The 21,689-nt window shown below is 40.2% G+C and overlaps 1 protein-coding gene across 1 annotated transcript in view; it reads left to right on the top strand.

Annotated features, from left to right (window-relative positions):
* PKD2 (polycystin 2, transient receptor potential cation channel) overlaps positions 1-20,471 on the top strand; it is a 62,754-nt gene extending 42,283 nt beyond the window's left edge. Inside the window, exons 10-15 of the mRNA XM_059665817.1 lie at positions 1,676-1,774; positions 11,008-11,129; positions 11,380-11,497; positions 12,952-13,115; positions 16,469-16,616; positions 17,820-20,471. Coding sequence (XP_059521800.1) covers positions 1,676-1,774; positions 11,008-11,129; positions 11,380-11,497; positions 12,952-13,115; positions 16,469-16,616; positions 17,820-18,056 — 888 coding nt within the window. The 3' untranslated portion in view covers positions 18,057-20,471. The remainder of the gene's footprint in view (positions 1-1,675; positions 1,775-11,007; positions 11,130-11,379; positions 11,498-12,951; positions 13,116-16,468; positions 16,617-17,819) is intronic.
* The last annotated feature ends 1,218 nt before the right edge of the window (positions 20,472-21,689 follow it).

The following is a 21,689-nucleotide window of genomic DNA, read 5'->3' as shown; positions in this document are numbered from 1 at the left end:
CAAACCTTTTTTTTTTTTTTTTTTTTACGGAAATGACAGGTTAAGTGCAGTGTTGGCCACCTTTCTGAGATGACGGCCAGGTGTTGATTTATTGTCCCTACTTAACAAGAAGCCACATTGGTGTGAGGTGGCCCAGCTGAGACAGGAAGCAAAAGCCCCATCATCAACAGGGAAAGACTCTAACATTGAGTGACCCTTGTGAGACAGGATGGAGAGGAGGGTGAACTTCCTCTCCCCACACCTCCAAGAGCCTTTCTCAGCCACTTTCCAATTTTTTAAATCTCTTCAGAGGATGCACACTTTAATCCACTTCAGCTAATACATTTGCAGGCATTAGGTAACAGTCATTTGGAAACAGAAATAAAACATTAGATGCCTATATTGAAAAGGAGAGGTGAGAGATGTTATTCCTCCTACAACTGCCTGCCCTTGGAATTGAGCATTAAGTCTGGAACTTATGTGTATTCTATATCCTATTCTCATTTCTGCTGCAGAATCTTAAACAATATTCCTCTTTAATTCATAGCAATTTAATAGCCCATTAAAATCCATTAGAATAATAGAGCTCTCATTTGTTCATTCATCAATCGTACAATAAATATTTATTGAGCCACTGTATTCCAGGCAATGTGCTGTGTACTGAGGATGCAGTGGTTATGAAAATAGAGCCCAACCCTGCCATCATGAAGACCCCATAAACTTGTAGGGAAAACAAACATACTCAAATACACAATTCTATAGTTGCAAATCATAGTTATGTGCTAAAAAGGAAATACAAAGGAAGGACCTTATCAACTGGATGCAGGGCCTCCAGAAAATCTATTGGAAACAGGTGTGGAAAATATAAACCATTTTCCTGGGGAAGGGAAGAGTCAGGAAAATGGACTATTACTGAATAATAATAACTATAAATTATGTAGCACCATATATTAGTCCCTGTCTCTAGATACTTTACATAGATTATCTCATTAATTCTTACAACAGATATGTAGAGGAGATACTATTATTTCTCCGACTTTATTAATATAAATACATTTTAAAATGAAGATTAGAAAATTTAAACAAATCTTGGCAGTGCCAAGACAAAAACCCAAATTTGTTTTACTCTAAAATCTGTCTTCTCCATTAAGCTTTTCTTGACTATCTTCTTACTACACTTACCATATTCCTATTTGCAGGGATCTTTTTAACTCTTCTATGTTCTGTAAATCTCAAATGTTATTATATAGCAATATTTGGCATAAGCATGGAATTCCACTTATTTGTGTGGACTGTTGAAATTTGAAGAGCTGTTTTAGAGTTCTTCACACCAAATAATTTATGTCAAATGAAAAAAATGTAGAGAATATAAGTAAGGAAAATAATTAAAATAATCCCTCCATTCATAGTTAAATATATTAATATTTGTTGTATTTCATTCTTGTCTCTTTTTGCAAAATACATCACAATATGTGGTTTTGTAAGTAAGAAAATGTCACATTTTCCTTTGGCATGACTTCATTGAAGAAATAATTTTCCCAAACAACATGGTAGCAAAACTATTAATTTGTGACTTAAGACATCAAATTGTTTTCTAAAAATGGTGAACAAAATGGCATGTATCAAAGATTGGATTATTTACAAAATAAACTTAGGTGGCTATTTTAATGTCAACTTTCCTTTAATTTACAAACAGAATATGTTCTTGGCCATCATCAATGACACTTACTCTGAAGTGAAATCTGATTTGGCTCAACAGAAAGCTGAAATGGAACTCTCAGATCTTATCAGAAAGGTATGACAAGCCTTAATTCTCAGAATTGTTTTATTTTCTACATAAAATAATCATTGTTTCAGCCATATTTCCAAATAAATATTAATTGGTTGTCATTGTTAAAAAGAAAGAGTAGATTGCTGTATTATAGGACTAATTTAAGCGTTTTGGGAGATAGAGATGGATACACTGCTAGCTTCAATTCTGGGATACTTTAATGCCCTGGAGTTAAGTTCTCAATGAACTCTTTTGACTCGGAGCGGATCTGCTGGTTTGTCCCCTTTGTTTTGATACCTCCTCTGGTTGGCTCTCACTTCCAGATTTAAAATTCAGAATAAACTGGAAGATTATAAAGACATTTCCACTTTCTAGATCTTGATTACAGTTTTAAAAAAGAAAGTGTTTCGGAGGCAAGTACTTTATAGTTCATCCTCCCTTTATCCTTGACCTTACAAAGAAGTTGTGAAATAGTCCAAGGGAAAGATCCTTGGAGTAAGGCCACAGCCCAAGGGCAGGAGAACTTTCCATTGTCTACTCTCTCAGGAAGTGTTTGATTGTTAAATAGAAGGCAGGACAGGAAAGTTGGGCAGCTTTGTTCTTCTCAATATGACTTCTTTATTTGGTTTAAAGCAACAACAAATAACTACATCCAAAGTTCACAGCTTGTTACCTAACTTCAGAACAGTGGCTCCCTTTCTGTTGGTTCAAGCCATAAGACTATGGTCTGTGAATCATGTTGTAACAGAGAACTTCCCCTTTTTAAAATGAAGAGGAGGTCCAGTGGATGGGACCTAAGATCTTCATTATCCTGAATTTTGCATAACAGGTGATGATGGTATTTTAGCAAATCTCCAGGGGGTATACAAGCAGTCCTCATTTTGCACTGTTGTTCTGATATGCATAAACATCAGTTACTTCAGTTAAATAACACCAACTTCTCAACACAGTCCAACTTTCATTTGTCACAGCGTATTGACTAAGAGCATAAAGTACAAACGTCACTTGCAGTTATTACAGTATAATAACTGTGAGTAATGGTATAAAGTGCAAACTTCACTACAGATCATTGCGTAAATAACAGATATGCAGCCTGGTCAGTGACCAAATACCTCACTTTTTGCAAAGTCTCGGTTTGGTCTCTGAGGATCCGCTATTCAGTTCACTCACAAAACATGTAGTTGTGCAGATTCCTTATCTCCCAGTGATAAATCGTGTGACCTTTTTCAAAAAGAGAACAACTGAAGGAGAGAAAGATCCAGCAAAGATGAAAGTATAGCAGAGAAAGGAAGAATGATAACACTGGACATGAAAATCAAAACAAGTGTACTGGTTTATAGAAGAAACAAGTAGCTGGCTGTGGGATTCTCACTGCTACCATTTGAATGCAGCGGAAAGAACTTAGTGAAGACAAATTTATCAATGTAAATGAGGAAAGTGATTGCGACATAAAGGATGAAAATGTCTCAGAGGAAGAGGCACTGGCAAGCAAAAAACACACACAAAAAACCTTCCCATTAAAGGAACTCTTGCCAATATTTCACAACATTAAAAGTGCCAAGGATAAAATGTTGGTAACTGACCCATATTAAGAAAGGATTATGATAACTCACCAAGACATAGAAAAGATGCTCATGTCATATCTTCAGTTATACAAGAAGAAGGCAAACAGTGTTTAAAATATGCTGAATACACTCCTTCTCTCCACCCCCTACAAAGAAAAAGAGCTGCACTACTTATCCTGCCATGGAGATAATGGATCCAGTCATTTCTGAGTTTGCCTCAGAAAGTTTAACTATCCATTAACCACATTCTTGAGCTCAGAATAGAACATCACACATTTCAGGTTTTATATTAAATCATGGGCTTGATCTCAGTGCAGATTTAAGCTGTGAGTGTGTTGGGACCAGCATCATGATATTTTAGCCCCAAGGCCCACAAACCATTAGACCAACTGGGATCCTTTCACTATTGAAAATCACTACAATAACAACAGCAATAATAATAATATTGTTGCATTCTTATAATAAACACTGTGGTAGAGGAACAAATTTTCCTCTACCCGCAAGGCTCTTCTGGCTAGTCTAATAATCAAATAGACAAGAACAGATAACCAAAATAGACAAGAGAAAATAAGCAAATTTAATATATACATATGTATGGGAACCCTACATACATGAGAGACTCAGAGACCCCACATGCAGGAGATGTTCAGAGATAGAAAGGTAACTTAGGTCTGATCAAATAATTGAATTGATCCCTTCTCCCCTGGAAACTGACCTTTAGACCACTTCATAACCGACATTCCTTTTTGCAACCTTCCTAATGCCGCCACCCTTTAATACAGTTCCTCATGTTGTGGTGACCCCCAACCATAAAATTATTTTTGTTGCTACTTCATAACTGTAATTTTGCTACTGTTATGAATCGTAATGTAAATATCTGATATGCAGGATGTATTTTCATTGTTCGCGACCCACAGGTTGAGAACCGCTGGCTTAGACCATATTCCATTTGCTAAAACCATTATCTTTCCCCTCCGGATTTGCCCAGGATCCGGACTGCCCAGAAAATTCCTGCCTAAAAAGCCTGCCTTTAAAACCTCTGACTCTCCAGTCCCTGGCTGCTGGCACCATTTTGGGGCTCAGCCCACCTGGTCTCCAGATGACCTAATAAATGTATCATCCCCTACCACTTTGGCCTTGTGTATCCTCCTTCGGTGACTCTAACAGTAACATGCGTGCACAGGACATTCTGAGCTGAATCCATAGAGGTATGTTGTAGGCAGTGGAAACGGCACCAGGTGTAAGATCTGTGGGGTCAGACTGGATCTGAGTTCAGCAACCTCAGTACTTGAGTTCTGACTAGGGAAGAACTCAGAGCCACGACTCAAACTATAAGACTATCTACACTAATAAAAGAGAAAAATGGTAATTGGCGTACGGCGCTACCGTTTTCATTGGCTAATCAGGGCTATATGCAAATTAACTGCCAACTAAGATTGGCAGTTAACTGCCAACAAGATGGCGGTTAATTTGCATATGTAGGCACAATGCAGGGAGGCGAAAGGGAAAGCAGGAAGAAGCCCCCTGCCACTGACAGTGATCGGAAACCCAGGGGGGAGCTAAGAGCTGGGGGCAGGGCAAAGGCGGCCCTGGGGCCACCTTTGCCCTGCCCCCCAGCCATGATTGGAGAATCAGGCGCCTTTGCCGCCCTGGCCAGTGATAGCAGGAAGTAGGGGTGGAGCCAGCGATGGGAGCTGGGCACGGTCAAAGCTGGCAGTCCCAGGAGCTAGGGGTCCCTTGCCTGGGCCTAAAGCAGAGTCCACAATCGCGGGGCCGCTGCAGCTGCGGGTCCCCGCTGCCCGGGCCAGACGCCCAGGCCAGAGGCATTAGGCCTGGGCAGGGGCGGAGCCTGCAACCACGGGGAGCTCGAGGGGGGGGGGGGGGCTGGAGCCGGGGATTGGGGGGAAATGATGGTCCCCTTGCCCAGGCCTGAAGCCTGGGTCAGAGGCGTCAGGCTTGGGCGGGGGGTGGAGCAAGTGATCAGAGGGAGATGGGGGTCCCCTGCCCAGGCATGATTCCTGGGCCAGAGGCCTCAGGCCTGGGCGGGGGTCAGAGCCAGTGATCGGGGGGAGATGGGGGTCCCCTGTCCAAGCCTGACACCTCTGGTGGAGGCGTCAGGCCTGGGCAAGGGGCCGATCAAGCGATAAGAGGGTGATGGGGGTCTACGCCTCTGGCTGAGGCATCAGGCCTGGGCTGGGGGCAGAACCAGTGATGGGGGGAAATGAGGGTCCCCTGCCCAGGCCTCTGTCAGAGGCGTCAGGCCTGGGCAAGGGGCCGATCCTGCGATTGGAGGGTGATGGGGGTCAACACCTGAGGGCTCCCAGTATGTGAGAGGGGGCAGGCTGGGCTGAGGGACACCCCCCCCCACCCAGTGCACGAATTTCGTGCACCAGGCCCCTAGTACTTATTTATAAAATCAAAGAAGTGGAATAAGTAATTCATGGAAGAAATGGGCTTAGAAAACAAGTTATAGAGGTAAAGGAGGGGCCCTTGGAGCTTGGGAATAGAGAAGGCAATGGTAAAGAGCCTGGGGTGAGGGAGGGGAAGGGAAAGGTGCAGGCCTGCTCTCAGGAGGGAGAGCCTCTGGGTCCTCAGTCCTAAGGGTGGAGATTTTAGGGGAGGTCCCAGGGAAAGATCTTAATAGAATATTCAGCATCTTTCCAGGTGTGTCCTTTCAGGGTCTAGGTCTCCACTGATTGATTAGTCAGTGTCAGGACAGGGGTCATTAGTCATTGCAGCTGGTCCAGAGGTCAGCCAGCAGGTCGCTTGTCTGGTTTTGCTGCTATTCTGAGCTTGGAGCTGAAATACAACTGAGGCCTAGATGTTACCTCTGGGGAGAAAAGGTCAGGGGGTCCAAACAAAATGCATGACCAGTGATATGCTAGGGGAGGAAAGGTCACCCTGGGGGCAAGGTCCCACCCTACAATTGTCCTTTGCCAGGCACCTGGGGCTTTTTACTCTGGTGACCTTCTGTATCTGGCCCATCGTCCTTGCTCTGCTCATGTCTAAGTGCCTTGGGAGCTTCAAAGGGTCATTGCAGGAAGAGCAGATGTTCAGTAAATAGAAGTTTGTGCTGCCCTATAGATTGGTCAAAAGCTATCTCTAGTAATTATTAGTTATCTCTAATAATTGCTCCTTATGGGCAAGGCCCCTGAGTCAAGTTCTTCTAGGTAATAAGGGAGGGGTAGAAGTTTCTCTTGTGCCTGTGATTAAAGTTTCCTTTGCTCAGAACAATCTGTGTACCACTGAGGGACATGTTGTGGTGACTCATTCTGAACCCTCAGTTTCCTTCTCTGAAACTTTCCTGGATAGTTCACACTCCAGAAGTTGGGTTGGTAGATTGTTCCTGTGTCTCATTAAACCAGTCTCAGTCTTGAGAAAAGTTCGGTTCAGGTAAACAGTCCTGTCTCATTTCCAGAGGTGGTGACCCAGGTGGGCTCCCAAAGTGAAGCCCGTGGCACAAGAATCAGGTGTTTAATAAGAGACATCTCTATGGAAACAAACAAAGAAAAAAACACACCAACAAATGTTAATGATATGAGCAGACTATAATCCCAGTTTCTGAGCTCTGTTGTCAGGCAGCCGAGAAGACTTCTAAAGGTCTGTCTGTCTCCAGTCATCTTCAGATGGAGTGAAGACAGGCAGCTATAATCTGATAGATTCTCCTTGTCTGCAGTTGGAATGTCTCTGGCGATCTTTTTACAATAGGCATGGAGATTGTCCATACATGAGCTGCTGTGGTGATGTCTCTGAAGTTTACGTCAAGTTGTCCCACTTTAGCCTGCATGGTGTTGGAAAGGGCAGTTTTAATTCTCAATAATTACAAGTTAAAGGGTGAAGAAATGAAAATGATAGTTTTGAGGATTGCAGCCAAATAGTTAAGAAAACTGATAATGTTTTGTAGCCAGTCCTCCAAAAAAGAAAACTAAAAAGAAAAATTCCAGATCCAATCCAGTTTGGGTAGAAAAATTTAAAAACTCAAAAGTCAGTGAGCAGTGGGGTGGGGAGCACACAATATAATATACAGATGATGTATTATAGAATTGCACACCTGAAACCTCTGAATTATGATGGACCCTATCACCTTCAATTATATATATATTAGAGGCCTGGTGCATGAAATTCATGCATGGGGGGTCCCCTCAGCCCAGCCTGCACTCTCTCCAATCCAGGACCCTTCAGGGTCCCCTGTGGGGATTGAGCCCACAACCCGGGCATGTGCCCAGACTGGAATCGAACCCAGCACACTTCAGTCCACAGGCTGAAGCTCTATCCATGGAGCCAAACCAGCTAGGCCAGGAAAGGTGCCTTAATGGACTTTGATGTTTGTTCTAATTTCTGTCCTTCCATCTTATTAAGGGAATCCTAATAGTTAGCTACTGTAGCTATAGGAGAGCTCTCTAAGAAAAATGTTTATTTTCCATTGAGAAGTTTCTCCAATAAAAAGGATCTATAGTCTGGCCTTGACAGTGGAATCTATAGTGACTCGAACCAATACTATGGACATAAAAGGCTTTTCCAAAGGAGAGTGAAAAAAAGATGCAACCCTCATAAGAAAGTTTATTCCCAAAGTTAGCCTAAGAGATACAAAGGGCAGGGGTGGGGAGGAGGGGCAGACGCTGTCTTAAAGCAGCTGTTCCAAAACACAGGGAATCATGCTCTTTACTTTTTGAACAGAATAAGGTTTAAGCTGCCCTCAGCTTGTATCCACAGCTTATGGGGCTACTCCCCAGACGCATTTGCATTCTTCAGCTGGCAGAGATAAACGTGTCCATGAGGAATAGCATGGACACAGCAAACTCCCTGGAGAGCTTGTCTTGGCCAAATAGAGAGCAAGGTGCACCTTGGCAAGCGCACCCTCTGGGAGGTAGGAGCTAGAGAGAAAATTCTCTCACTGCTTATAAGGCCAAATTCTTAGGACAAATAACAAGACAAAATGAGAGAAATCAGATAGAGACAGAAAAACAAAACCTTGGGTACTCACCAAATAACCAAGGGTCGCTTCTCTAAGAAACTAGTTTAACAGATGCTTTCTCCTGCCAACCTAAATTTAGAAGAGAGAAAAAGTTTCTCACCACTCTTGCTTCAACCAGATCCTACAGAAGGAGATCTGGGGGTGTAGCAATATGGTAAGAACCTTTACCTGACACAACCCTTAGCTGGGCTGTGTCAGACAACCCAGGACTTCCTCGTCTGCAGCAGCCTCGTGGGAAAGTGCGGGGTTCCAGCCAGTGAGTTCATCCTGCTCACAGCACCAGCTGTGGGAGAGGAACGAGCTTTCCTCTACCCTCAGTTCTTCTGGCTGAAACAGATTAGCAAGAGATAATAACCAAATCTAAAATATACATATGTAGCCCTAGCTTGTTTGGCTCAGTGGATAGAGCATTGGCCTTCGGACTGAAGAGTCCTGGGTTCGATTCCGGTTAAAGGCACATGCCAGGGTTGCAAACTTGATCCCCAGAGGAGCGGGGTGGTGGTGGTGGTGGCGTGCAGGAAGCAGCTGATCAGTGATTATCTCTCATCATGGATGTTTCTAGCTCTCTCTCCCTCTCCCTTCTTCTCTGAAATCAATGAAAATATATTTTTAAAACAATTTTTAAAAAATAAATATATACATATAAATGAGAAAGTCAGAGACTCCACATGCACAAGAGGTTCAGAGATAGAAACATGGGTGTACAAGACATTTCTGAGCTACAAATGATGTAAGGTGCCTTGGAGGCATCAGCTGTCATTGTAGGATGATTAGAAGAGCAGATGCTTAGTAAATAGAAGTTGGTGCTGCCCTATAGACGGGTCAAAGGTGGTTATCTCTGATAATTGCTTGTTATGGGCAAGGCTCCCAATTTAAGTTCTTCTAGGTAGTTAAGGGAAGGTCAGAAGTTTCTCTTGCGTCTGTGGCTACAGTTGCCTTTAGCTTAAAACAATCTGCATACCACACAGGTACATTTTGGGGTGACCTGTTCTAAATCCCCACAGTACAATGCCAAATACTTTACATATGTTATGATTTATATCTGATGACAGCTATGTCAATTGATTGCTAATACCCACACTCCAGGGATGATGTAACACATGTCCAAGGTCACATAGCAGTTGTGCTGAGTCATAGCATATGCCCTTACCCATTCAAGAGACTTTGCATATGGTAAAAGGAGCTTGTTTTATTTGGATAGGAAGAGACAATTCTAGCGCATTCTGCTTTCAATAACTTAACATGAACTGCTCAAAGTGAACAGCTGAGATGCCTCTAAGAATCTGGAACTTAATTAATTCTTTTGTATCCCAGAGTGCTGTTATGGAAATAAGGTGCAGTGTATATCACGCTTTTCTTCTCATATATGCAGTAAAAGACACTCAGTTCTGAGATATTCAGGGTGGTTGGCTTCTTTTTTTGCCCTTTGGAAAGAGTAAAATTTTAATTTGTTTTATTCAGAGCATCTCTGACTTTGAAGTGATCAACCTTTATCTTGGTCCCCACTGGCCTGGCTGCCCAAATATCCAGTTAAAGTGATTTTGAGGAGTACCCACTCATCATATTTGATTTGTGGGTATATTTACCACCATGGCCTGTGGAGCCGACACACACACCTCTGAGTCTCAGAATAATTGCACCATATCGTCTCTGAGAAGAATCTTCCAGTCAGAAGGGTGGCCTCTTTGGGAAGGGTCGTTGAAATCCCAACATGGAGGTCCACTGGATAAGAGAGGGCTACATGATATTGTGATTTAGAAGGTTTTAGAATAAAATTTTTACAAAGAAATAAAACACTTTAATTTTGAACGTTTCTAATATTTTAAATTTGAATGTAGTAAATAAACATTCATTTTCCTATTTTTTAAAATTTTCCTGACTTTATAGCGAACACTAAAGGAGCTTTTAATGTTTGACAAAAAGATTTAAAGGTCATGGAGCAATCATAATGTTTCCTGTTGATTATTAACGTCACTTTATACAGTTTGAACTTGCGTGGTCATTTTACAGTCCTGCACTACAGTGCAAAGCAAGGTCTGCCTGTAGTTTATTAATGAAAAATCCACATTCACATTGTACTAAAATATATGCTAACATATATAAAGAAATTACTATGAGATAACATAGAAAGTAAACAACTTATGACTCAGGCTTCTCCTTATTCTTTTTTAATTATTATTATTATTGATTTCAGAGAAGAGGAGAGAGGGAGAGAAAGATAGAGACATCAATGACGAGAGACAATCATCGATCAGCTGCTTTCCGCACACCTCACACTGGGGATTGAGCCTGCAATCTGGGGATGTGCCCTGACTGGGAATCGAACCATGACCTGGTTCATAGGCCGACACTCAACCATTGAGCCATGCTGGCTGGACCCTCAGTATTCTGCTCATTCCTACATATTCTGAGGCAGACAGCTATGAAACATGTACTGGGTTTCATTTCTATAATCTAAACTTGAATTCTCATATGAGCAAAAGACTCTTAGTTCTTTTGATTTACTGAAAGACCCTGACTTTTTCCATATAATTCTCCCAAAAGAGTTATATGGAAAACTCAAGATACATCCCTTATTCACTTATTCAACACATATTTGTTGAGTGGCCAACTTACATCCAGCACTGTGCCAGGTTTACAGTAATTACTACTGTAAATTGAAGGTGAAGCAAATGCAAAAGGAGAATGCACTCAACTAAGTCTTTTGTTTTCAACAGGGCTACCATAAAGCCTTGGTCAAACTAAGACTAAGAAGAAATACTGTGGATGACATTTCAGAGAGTCTGCGGCAAGGGGGAGGCAAGTTAAACTTTGATGAACTTCGACAGGACCTCAAAGGGTGAGAATCAGACTTTCTGAGGGCCTGGAGAGTTCCTCATGTAAAGATAAATTCTTGATGATAAATTCTTGGCCCAAGAACTCATAGAGACCTTTTTTTCAGAGGTGGGTGTCTTCCTGGAGCATATTATAAGAGGAGGACTGTCCCCAATCCAGCAATTTCTCCTTTCCTCCCTGTATTTTGATGTCTCCATGTTGGGGTTGGACCATGTATGTGAAAGAGTTCGTCTGTAACCTCTCGATCATTTCAGGAAGGGCCATACCGATGCAGAGATCGAGGCAATCTTCACAAAGTACGACCAAGATGGAGACCAGGAACTAACCGAACATGAACATCAGCAGATGAGAGATGACTTAGAAAAAGAGAGGGTGGGTTAAGTTTAGGAGAACATGATTTGATTCAGCACCCACGATGTTTCAGACACCATACTAAGTAGTGGGTTACTGAGAGTCATTCATTCTCTCTCTCTCTCTCTCTCTCTCTCTCTCTCTCTCTCTCTCTCTCTCACCAGTTTACGTATTAGTACCCTGCTTATTCCAACAAGGATATATAACACAATAATATATAAAAATGTAATAAGTTAGCATACATGTAAAAAAAAACCAAAATGAAGAATGAGGCAAAACAAAGCAAAAGTAAAATATAAAACTAGACTGTGAATGAAGCTAAAAATGCATTCCATAATAACATATATGCTTCTTAAGGTTGGGCTACAAATTTGGCCCTAAACTTCCTAGTAATGAACTTGAAAAGAGAAAACTGAGTAGTTACATATTTCACAATGTTCATGAGAGAAGGTGTGGAGAGAGTATTTCTTAGGAGGTATAAAATTAGTTACTCTTGAAATCAACATTTAAAATAAAAGAGCTGCTTTCTAGTTGAATATTTATTAAACTATTAAAAGTAAACTTACATGGGCTTTTATAATAAAAATAGGTTAAAACTTTAATGTTAACTTTAAACATAAATGGTTAAACAAACAAAAAATAGATGGTAATTGAGGTACAAAGAATGAAGGCGCATGTTATACATAAGAGTCATTTTCCTATGAGATGATAGTATAGAAAAGTGATTTCTAATCGTAAATGCTGCTCCACACAACAGTACCATTAGGTGAAAAACCACCTGTCATAGTGAAATGTGAGCAAGAAGACAAAGAGTACAATTTTCACAAACTGTATTTAGCCAAATTTTTATTCTGAGATTATATCTTTCCTACTTTGTAGCTATTAAGTGGGTTATCTTTATGAAAAGGGGTATATTTCTTCATTTACTTTTTCTATGTTCCTTCTTGTCCAAACAATCCTATATAATAAAAGGCTAATATGCAAATTGACCGAAGGGCAGAATGACTGGTCACTATGATGTGCACTAACCACCAGGGGACAGACGCTCAACGCAGGAGCTACCCCTGGTGGTCAGTGCGCTCCCACAGCAGGAGTGCCGCTCAGCCAGAAGTTGGTCTTATGTCTGGCGAGCGCAGTGGCGGTGGTGGGAGGAGCAGGCCTAAGCCATGAGTTGGACATCCCCTGAGGGCTCCTGGACTGCAAGAAGGTGCAGGCAGGCTGAGAGACCCTCCCTCCCTCCAGTGCACGAATCTCATGCACTGGGCCTCTAGTAACTTAATAATTTCTTACTGGTAATTAAAATCTGTTTTGAAAATTTGCCAATGCATGAAATTACAAAGTGTGGGAATTACAGTCTGGTGTGAACCACAGACAAACCAGAGGTAAGTGGCACACGTCCACTTATCATTGGTCCAAGTCCTTGGTGAAGCTCTGTGGGGTCTAGGTGTTCCTGCTCAATGGCCCCATTTCTTCAGGAGGACCTGGACTTGGATCACAGCTCCTTACCACGTCCCATGAGCAGCAGAAGTTTCCCACGAAGCCTGGACGACTCTGAGGAGGAGGACGATGAAGACAGTGGGCACAGCTCCAGAAGGAGGGGAAGCATCTCCAGTGGGGTTTCTTATGAAGAGTTTCAAGTGTAAGTATAAAGGCATTGCTGCACAACTTCACTCTGACCCACCTCCTTTGTCCCATTATTATCAAATGCATTAGGACATTTATTTTATGTACATTTGTCTTGTACTGTTGCTTTTTAAATCAGTTAAGAGAAAAAGGAGGAAATTATGAATTCATACTGCCTTGTATAGTTACATAATTACCTTTCCAGTGCTCTTTGTTTTTTCATGCAAATTATAATTACAGTATTGTCTGGGATCACTTGCTTTCAGCTTGCAAAACTCCTTTAGTATCTCTTCTAAAGCAGGCCTGCTTGCATGGATTCCCTCAGTATTCATTGATCGAGGAATATTCTTATTTTACTTTTATTTCTTTCTGGCCTCTATTGTTTCAGATGAGAAGACAGCTGTTAATCTTACTGAGGTTCCCCTGTGCGTGACAAATTATTTTCCTCTTGCTGCTTTCAAGATTTTTTCTTTGTCTTTATCTTTCAGTATTTTTACTATGATATGTCTGAGTATGGATCCCCTTGCAGCTATCCTATCTGATGTTTATTAAGCTTCTTGAATGTGTAATATTTTCATCAAATTTAGTAAGTTTTCAACAATTATGTCTTCAGATACTTTACTGCTCCTTTCCTCTCTCCTTTCCTTATTATGTGTATGTTGAGGTGCTTAATGGTATTCCACATTTTCCTTAGGCTCTGTTCATTTTTCTTCATTCTTTTTTCTCTCTGTTCTTCAGATTGCATAGTTTCTATCCATCTATCTTCAAGTTCACTGATTCTTTCTTCTGCAGTTTGAAATCTACTGTTGAGACCCTCTAATGAATTTTTTCATTTAATGGATTATACTTTTCAACTCCAGAATTTCTATTTGGCTCTTTTTAATAATTTCTATTGCTTTGTTGATATTCACTATTTGATAAGACAATGACATATTATCTTTTATTTCTTTAAGCATGATTTCTTTTAGCTTTTGAATATATTTATGATAGCTACTTTGAACTCTTTGTCTACTAAGTCTATCTGGGCCCTCTCAAAGCCGTTTCTGTTTCCTGCTTTCCCTACCCCCCCCCCCCCCCCCCGCCCATGTATGGTCACATTTTCCTGTTTCTGTGTCTCATAATTTTTTTATTGAAAACTAAAGATACTAACTAACATTAATTACTGAATGTTATTTAATTCTGGATCCTAATTCTCCTTCCTCCAGGACGTGTTTCTGTTGCTGTTTACGTGTTTGTTTTTTAGTGAAGTCATCCTGCCTTCTTTACCGTGTGAAGCCTCTGATGCTGCTTCTCAGAGGGCACAGCCAGACCAAGCGCACTGGCATCCTGGGAAGACTGGTTCTAGCAGGGCTCTCCTGGTCTTTCCCTGATTCTCTGTCAAGTCTCTGCCTCTGTTGATATCACTTCCACCTTTTAGGTTCCACTAATTGTTGGCTGATTTGCCTATTGTTTTCAATAATGCCTCAGGATATAAATTGCTCTATAGTCTTACTAAGTTCAGGCCCCTTTGAAAGGTAATTTTTGAGGCCAGTCTTTAGCTGTCTTCTTAGCTGCTGTCTCCTTCCCTGGTTCTCTCTGGTAAACGAGCTGGTAAATAGTTTAATTTGTTGATCTCATGAAGGGACGAGTCTCCTCTTCACTCCTTATCACCACCATCTCCATTATTAGATGTGGGAAAAGAGCCTTATATTTAGCCACTCTTGGCCTGGATCAGAGCTTCTAAAACATGGATTTGGGGTGGAAGCATGGGATGAGAAATGCAGGCAACCTGCCTCCTCCCTGGGAGATACTGTAGCTCTCCACTGGGATCTCAGCGGAGAGAGAGCCTGTGTCCTCTGACCCACCCACCAAGAACGGTGCTTCTGTCCTACGGAGCTGGGGGCAGGGGAGATGGAGCAGCGTGTGCCTCAGATGTCAGACTCTCACTCTTCTTACTGAAATTTCATGGATTGCCTTAAATAAGTGCTTTTTTATTTGCTCTATGGTCTTAAGAAATTTTCAGAAATTAAAACAAAATTTTTAAATAACATTCAATAGTTATGGTTGTTTCAGTGGGGAGAGGGCCTACAGAGCCCTCGGGCCACCATTCCAGTTTTTTCCTACTTATTATTTTAAAGAGTCATAGCATCTGATTTATTAAAAATAATAGGGTCATAAGTGAATATACTATTTTCTGACAGCTTTGTTTACTTAATATATTGTGAACATCACTCTATTTCATTAAATATTCATTCAGAATATAATTTCTGATGTCTCCTTAGAGTCTACTGTATAGATCAGTGATGGCGAACCTTTTGAGCTCGGCATGTCAGCATTTTGAAAAACCCTAACTGAACTCTGGCCGTGTAACATATAGAAATTTTTTGATATTTGCAACCATAGTAAAACAAAGACTTATATTTTTGATATTTATTTTATATATTTAAATGCCATTTAACAAAGAAAAATCAACCCAAAAAATGAGTTCGCGTGTCACTTCTGACACGTATGTCATAGGTTTGCCATCACTGGTATAGATGAATGACAATTTATTTATTTATTTATTTATTTTTAATCCTCATCCGAGGATATTTTTCTGTTGATTTTTAGAGAGAGTGGAAGAGAGAGAGAAAGACAGAGAGAAATATCGATGTGAGAGAAGCACATCAGTTGGTTGCCTCTTGCACGCACCCGGAACAGGGCATGAGCCCGGCCTGCAATCGAACCCAGGACTTTTCAGTCCACAGGCCGACTCCCCACTGAGCCAAAATGGCTAGGGCTTAAATAATCTATTATTTAATGTAATAATTTTTTCAATGACCCACTATTAATAAGCAGAACTCTACTGAATATCTTGGTAGCCAAAAATTACACATATGCTGAATTATATGTATTTTTAAATATGTTTTTTTATTGATTTTGAAGAGAAAGGGAAAGGGGAAGAGATAGAAATATCAATAATGAGAGAGAATAATCAATCAGCACACCCCTACTGGGGGTCCAGCCCATAACCTGGGCATGTGCCCTGACTGGGGATTGAACCATGACCTGGTTCATGGGTTGACACTCAACCACTGAGCCACACTGGCCGGGCTGCTTAATTATTTTCTTTAGAAAATTTTCAAAAAATGGGATATCTGAATAAAAGGTAGACACACATTTTTAGGACTTCTAATACAATGCCCCCTTGTAGAAAATTTGTGCCAATCAGCACTCCCACCAGCAATGTATGAGAGTTCATCTCTTAAGGTTGAGACTACTTGGGAAAAGTTTCAGATTATCATATTGTTGAAGAAAAAAAATCTTAGCACTTTCATTTGAAAAGAGAACTGGGCTGAAAAGACAACAGCACAAGGTGGCTTTGTCCCTCCCAACTGTGGTTTCCTGCAGCCTAGTGAGACGAGTGGACCGCATGGAGCACTCTATCGGCAGCATTGTGTCCAAGATTGATGCTGTGATAGTGAAGCTGGAGATCATGGAGCGGGCCAAACTGAAGAGAAGGGAAGTGCTGGGAAGGCTGCTGGACGGAGTGGCTGAGGTAAGTCTGAGGGTAGTTGTAATATGTAACCCTTTTAATCGGAGAGGATTCTTGGTCTCCATACTGCAGATCAATGCATATCAAATGATAATCTGGCGGTGTTACTTTCTTAATACTCCACACACTGATGGTCCTGCCATCACATCAGTGGATGGTAAAATTAAGCAAAAGAGAATCATTGATCAGCTGCTTCATGCACACCTCACACTGGGGATTGAGCTCATAAACCAGGCATGTGCCCTGACAGGGAATCGAACCTTGACATCCTGATTCATAGGTCGACACTCAATCACTGAGCCAAGCCAGTCAGGCTGTAAATATACTTTTATTGATTTCAGAGAGGAAGGGAGAAGGAGAGAGAGAGAGAGAGAGAGAGAGAGAGAGAGAGAGAGAACATCAATGATGAGAGAGAAACAACAATCGGCCCACAATCCAGGCATGTGCCCTGACCAGGAATTGAACTGTGACCTCCTGGTTCATAGGTCAACGTTCAACCACTGTGCTACACCAAACCAAAGAATTTATATGCATAGCCCATGGACACGGGCAATAGGGTAGTGAAGACCTGAGGTGGGCAGGGTGGCTAGGAGACAGGAGCAGGGAAAGGGGGGGAAATGGGAGATACCTGTAAGACGATCAACAGTAAAAAATAAAAAACAAAACAAAAAACTTTAGAATAAGACAAAGCAATTTGGTGGTTTCCCTCCCAATATAGATTTGCATCTTACAAAAGCTTTGGAAATTATAGAAAAGCAGAAGGAAGATTGAAAGGATGATCATTAAAAAATAAATTAAGCAGAGAAGTTACTGTAGTAACTAAGAATTGTTATTATATGTTTTAAATCTCTAGACATACCTAATTATAAACAGGTTACTTCATCACCAAATTTCCTAAGGCAATTTCTATGTACAAGAATACCCATCAGTTGCTCTGGCTGGTGTGGCTCAGTTAGCTGGAGCATCATCCCATGCACCAAAAGGTTGCAAGTCTGATACCTAGTTGGGCAGGTAAGGGAGACAACCAATCAATGTTTCTCTCTCCCTCTCTCTCTCCCTTCTTCTCTCTCTAAAAAGCAATTTAAAAACATATCCTCAGGTGAGAGAGAGAGAGAGAGAGAGAGAGAGAGAGAGAGAGAGAGAGAGAGAGAGAGAGAGAGAGAGAATATGCATCCCTAACTTCCTGGTTTCTTTTTTCTTTATTAGGATGAAAGACTGGGTCGCGAGAGTGAAATCCACAGGGAACAGATGGAACGGCTAGTGCGTGAAGAGTTGGAACGCTGGGAATCTGATGACGCAGCTTCCCAAATAAGTCATGGTTTAGGCACCCCTGTGGGACTAAACGGTCAGCCTCACCCCAGAAGCTCCCGCCCTTCTTCCTCTCAGTCTGCAGAAGGAATGGAAGGCGCAGGTGGGAGCGGAAGTTCCAATATGCACGTGTAGGATATGTTAGCAAATGTGTTTCTAATAGGTGAGAAGGTGGCTTCCTGAATCGCCATTGCAAGGTTACTACAGTAAGTCCTCACTGAATGTCATGGATAGGTTTTTGGAACTGTGGTGAAACGAAATATAATGAAATCAATTTTACCATAGGCTAATTGACATAAGCAAGAGTTATGTTCCCACAGAATAAACACTAATAATAAAACGACTTTATTCCAGGACCTGCTGTATTTATATGCCCTGACCAGCACATGATGTTGGTCATTGTGATCAATTGTTAATTCTTCTGCACTTTAATTTATTTCAAATCAACTTTACCCATGGATCAAAGAAATTTTTTTTTTACTCATTTAAGTAATTAGGTGTAAATATTGAGTACATTAAAAAAAATCTCTGTAAAGTATAAGAAATGGTGTTCTCACTTGGTACCACGACTGAGTCTTCTCAGTTGACAATGAAGTTGCCTTTTAAGCTAGAAGAGAACTGTTTAAAGGCTTCTGAGTTTTATTTTCAATCACAAAAATCAGTATTGTCATTTTAGCCCAGTGTGTGCAGGGAAAGTCAGGGCATTCCTTTCCACTCAAGCTTGGCTCATGAGCTTAACATAGTTTTTTTTTGGTTGTTGTTGTTTTTTTGTTTTGTTTTAAGAAAGGAGCCTTTTATTTCAACTACCTTCCTGGGGTAAACTTTTCTAAAGGACAAGCTGGAAAAGAACTCCAAACCATAGAATGGGTATTTAGTGGTTATGCTAGAATATGTATGAATGGTTCAGATAAATGTTGAATTCTGTCCTTTTTTTGTTCTTTTATCATATCTAATGTCTGTGGGAATAACTGTTTCACTTAATTTTTACACTATTTTTCTCTCATTTAAAATGAGCTGCATGAAACCCCAAAGATCAACTATGAGTTAAAATGTCTTCTCGGACTTTAATATAGGAGAATTGCAAGGAGCCTTATCACTAAGTTCAACTGTTTCTAATAATTTAATATAAAGATTTACTATATATTCTCTTTTCCATACAGCTCAACTTATTTGCAACTGAATGTAATGTCGCAACTAATCTAGAAAGAGCCACTTTTTAAATTGTTTAGTTAATACTGAAATTTGTAGTAAATATGTTCATTTTAAACAAAATTTTAAGGGAGTGGTGAAATTCACATAAAAATATTATAAAACTAAAGTGTACATTGTATACTATTTTAAGAATACAGAACTCAAATGCTCTTGACCTGTATTTCAAACCTAGGATGTATACTCTAATGGAGCTCAATTTTATGAAATGGAGTTTTTGGTATTGAAAGTTCCTTCATTAACAGAAAGTGTCAGCCAAAATTTGAGTTTGCAGCAGTTTGGGGTTTTCTTGTTTTTGTTTTGTTTTTGTTTTTTTGTAATATATTTATGTTGATTTCAGAGAGGAAAGAAGAGGGAGAGAGAGAGATAGAAACATCAACGATGAGAGAGAATCATTGATCGGCTCCTTCCTGCACGTCCCCTACTGGGGATCGAGCCTGTAACCCTGGGCATGTGCCCTTGACTAGAATCAAACCCGGGACCCTTCAGTCCGCAGGCTGATGCTCTATCCACTGAGCCAAAACAACTAGGGCTTGTTTGTTTTTTCATTAGGAGAGCATCTTACCAAATTAATGGGGAAGAAATCTATTTCTCAATAAAAAATAAAAACCTTATTTTTCAAAAGTCTTGAGTAAGATAACCTTTTGAGAGCTAATGGGACAAGCAGGAGAGAATACAATGCTGGTGAAAAACTTACTTGGAGAATAGAAGAGAGGCCTGTTTTTTAATTCAGTATTTTAATTCCCATGCTGTTCAATTAATTTGCAGAATGTGTCGGTCAAATCGTCGATGAAATCATTAGCAAACAAACCTTTCTAAGCTGGCTGCCATAGAGGTGATACACACTGGGTTTCTTTAGCAGTTATTTCCCATGGCTTCATCTTCATCTTTATTTCAGTATACTACACCAAGTCCTTTATTACTAGGTACTGAAGTTTGTGTTCCAGGGATAGTGAGTGTATGTATTTATGTATGTGTACCATGTTGTTATATGTAAACAAACTTCAATTTGAAGTGCAGCCATTATGTGGTATCCATGTGTATTGACCATGTGCCATATATGAATTATGGTCACTAGAGAGTTTTTTATGATACTTATTGTTATACTGTTTTTCATTTCACCTGTAAAATTCTGCAAAACTCTTTCTTATTACCCCTAAGTTACATATTTTTTTCTTATTTAGTCATGGAGAATTCCCTCCTCATCCCTCTCCTATCTTCCCTTTATATTAATATTATTAAAAAGATGTTACTTATGCAAGTGTCTCTTAACAATTGAGAATTTCATTAATGTGTAATACTGAGCACTTTACTTCCTAATAAAGACTTGATATAAAAGCAGATATAAGAGTTGTCTGTTAAGCAGTTTTGGGTAATTTGCCTTGTGTCACGAGGTTAATAGTAAAGGCTTAGACTTTGACAAAAGCATCTTCTCTTTTCATGTCTAACAACATGATCGACAACTACTTCTTTAGTATATACCTCTAACAGGTTACTATGATGGTTGTGTAGTATTTCCTAGTGTGCAGCCACCAGATTTTACTTTTGCATTCCTATAGTGACGGGTTGGCTCTACTATTTCTACTTCAAAATCTCTGTACATAATTCTCTTATTGACTTTTCATGACTTCTCAGTGGGTATGTAACAGGAGTTGGAGTCCTGGGTCCCAGGTATACAAATATTTAATTTTACCCAGAACAGATGGCACTCCAGAATGATAGCACCAGTCTACCATTCCACTACATGCACGAGTACCGCTTTTGTCTATACCCTCACCAGCATTGGTGCCACCCAGCTTCCTAGGCTTTGTAAATGGAGTGGTTTTAAAGTGAGGTCTCATTTTGTTTTGCCTTTATCTGATTCCTAATTAATAAGTTTAAACATCCCCTTATAGTTATTCAACATTTTTGTTTCTCTTTTTGTAAATTTTCTAATAAGCACTTTAAAACCTTACACTGTGATCTAATGGGAAACAAGTATGTTTTCATTCATTGCCTACTTTTTCACTGGGTCAAGGTCTTTTTTGTTGATTTGGCAAAATTTCCTCCTATGGTTTAAGTATTAATCCCTTATCAGTTGTGGATTTCATTAATATCTCTCATCCAACTGATAACTTTGTCAGTGTTGCCTAGTTTTTTTATATAGTAAAATCAATTTAGTTTTATTGAGTTTGAGAGTGTTACAGAGACCTTTGCAAGATCACAAACTTTTATTTATTAAATTTACAGTCTGACCTTTCACATCTAATACATTTTATGAGTAACTTTGAATAAGGTTCATCAGTATTTTTCTCCTTATAATGAACCAGTTTTATCAATACTGATTCTATGTGTCTATTTTTTAAGTTTTTAGTCTGTTATACCGATTTCTGAATGTTCCTGCAGAACAATTTGTATTGTCATTGTATGGGTTGTTTTTCATATGTGGTCTCCTCATAGGCCTTTTTTATTTTTTTTGTAAAATTGACTAAGCTGTTTTTTGGGAACCTTTATTATTCCATATGGATCTGTTAGAATAAATTTGAGGAGTTCCTGGGAGTGGGGGAGGGTGGAGAAAAA

This window comes from Myotis daubentonii, chromosome 1 (assembly GCF_963259705.1).
Source record: "Myotis daubentonii chromosome 1, mMyoDau2.1, whole genome shotgun sequence".
In the NCBI taxonomy this organism is placed as follows: domain Eukaryota; kingdom Metazoa; phylum Chordata; class Mammalia; order Chiroptera; family Vespertilionidae; genus Myotis; species Myotis daubentonii.
The sequence above is the reverse complement of the archived record's forward strand: the minus strand, read 5'-3'. Positions and strand labels throughout refer to the sequence as shown.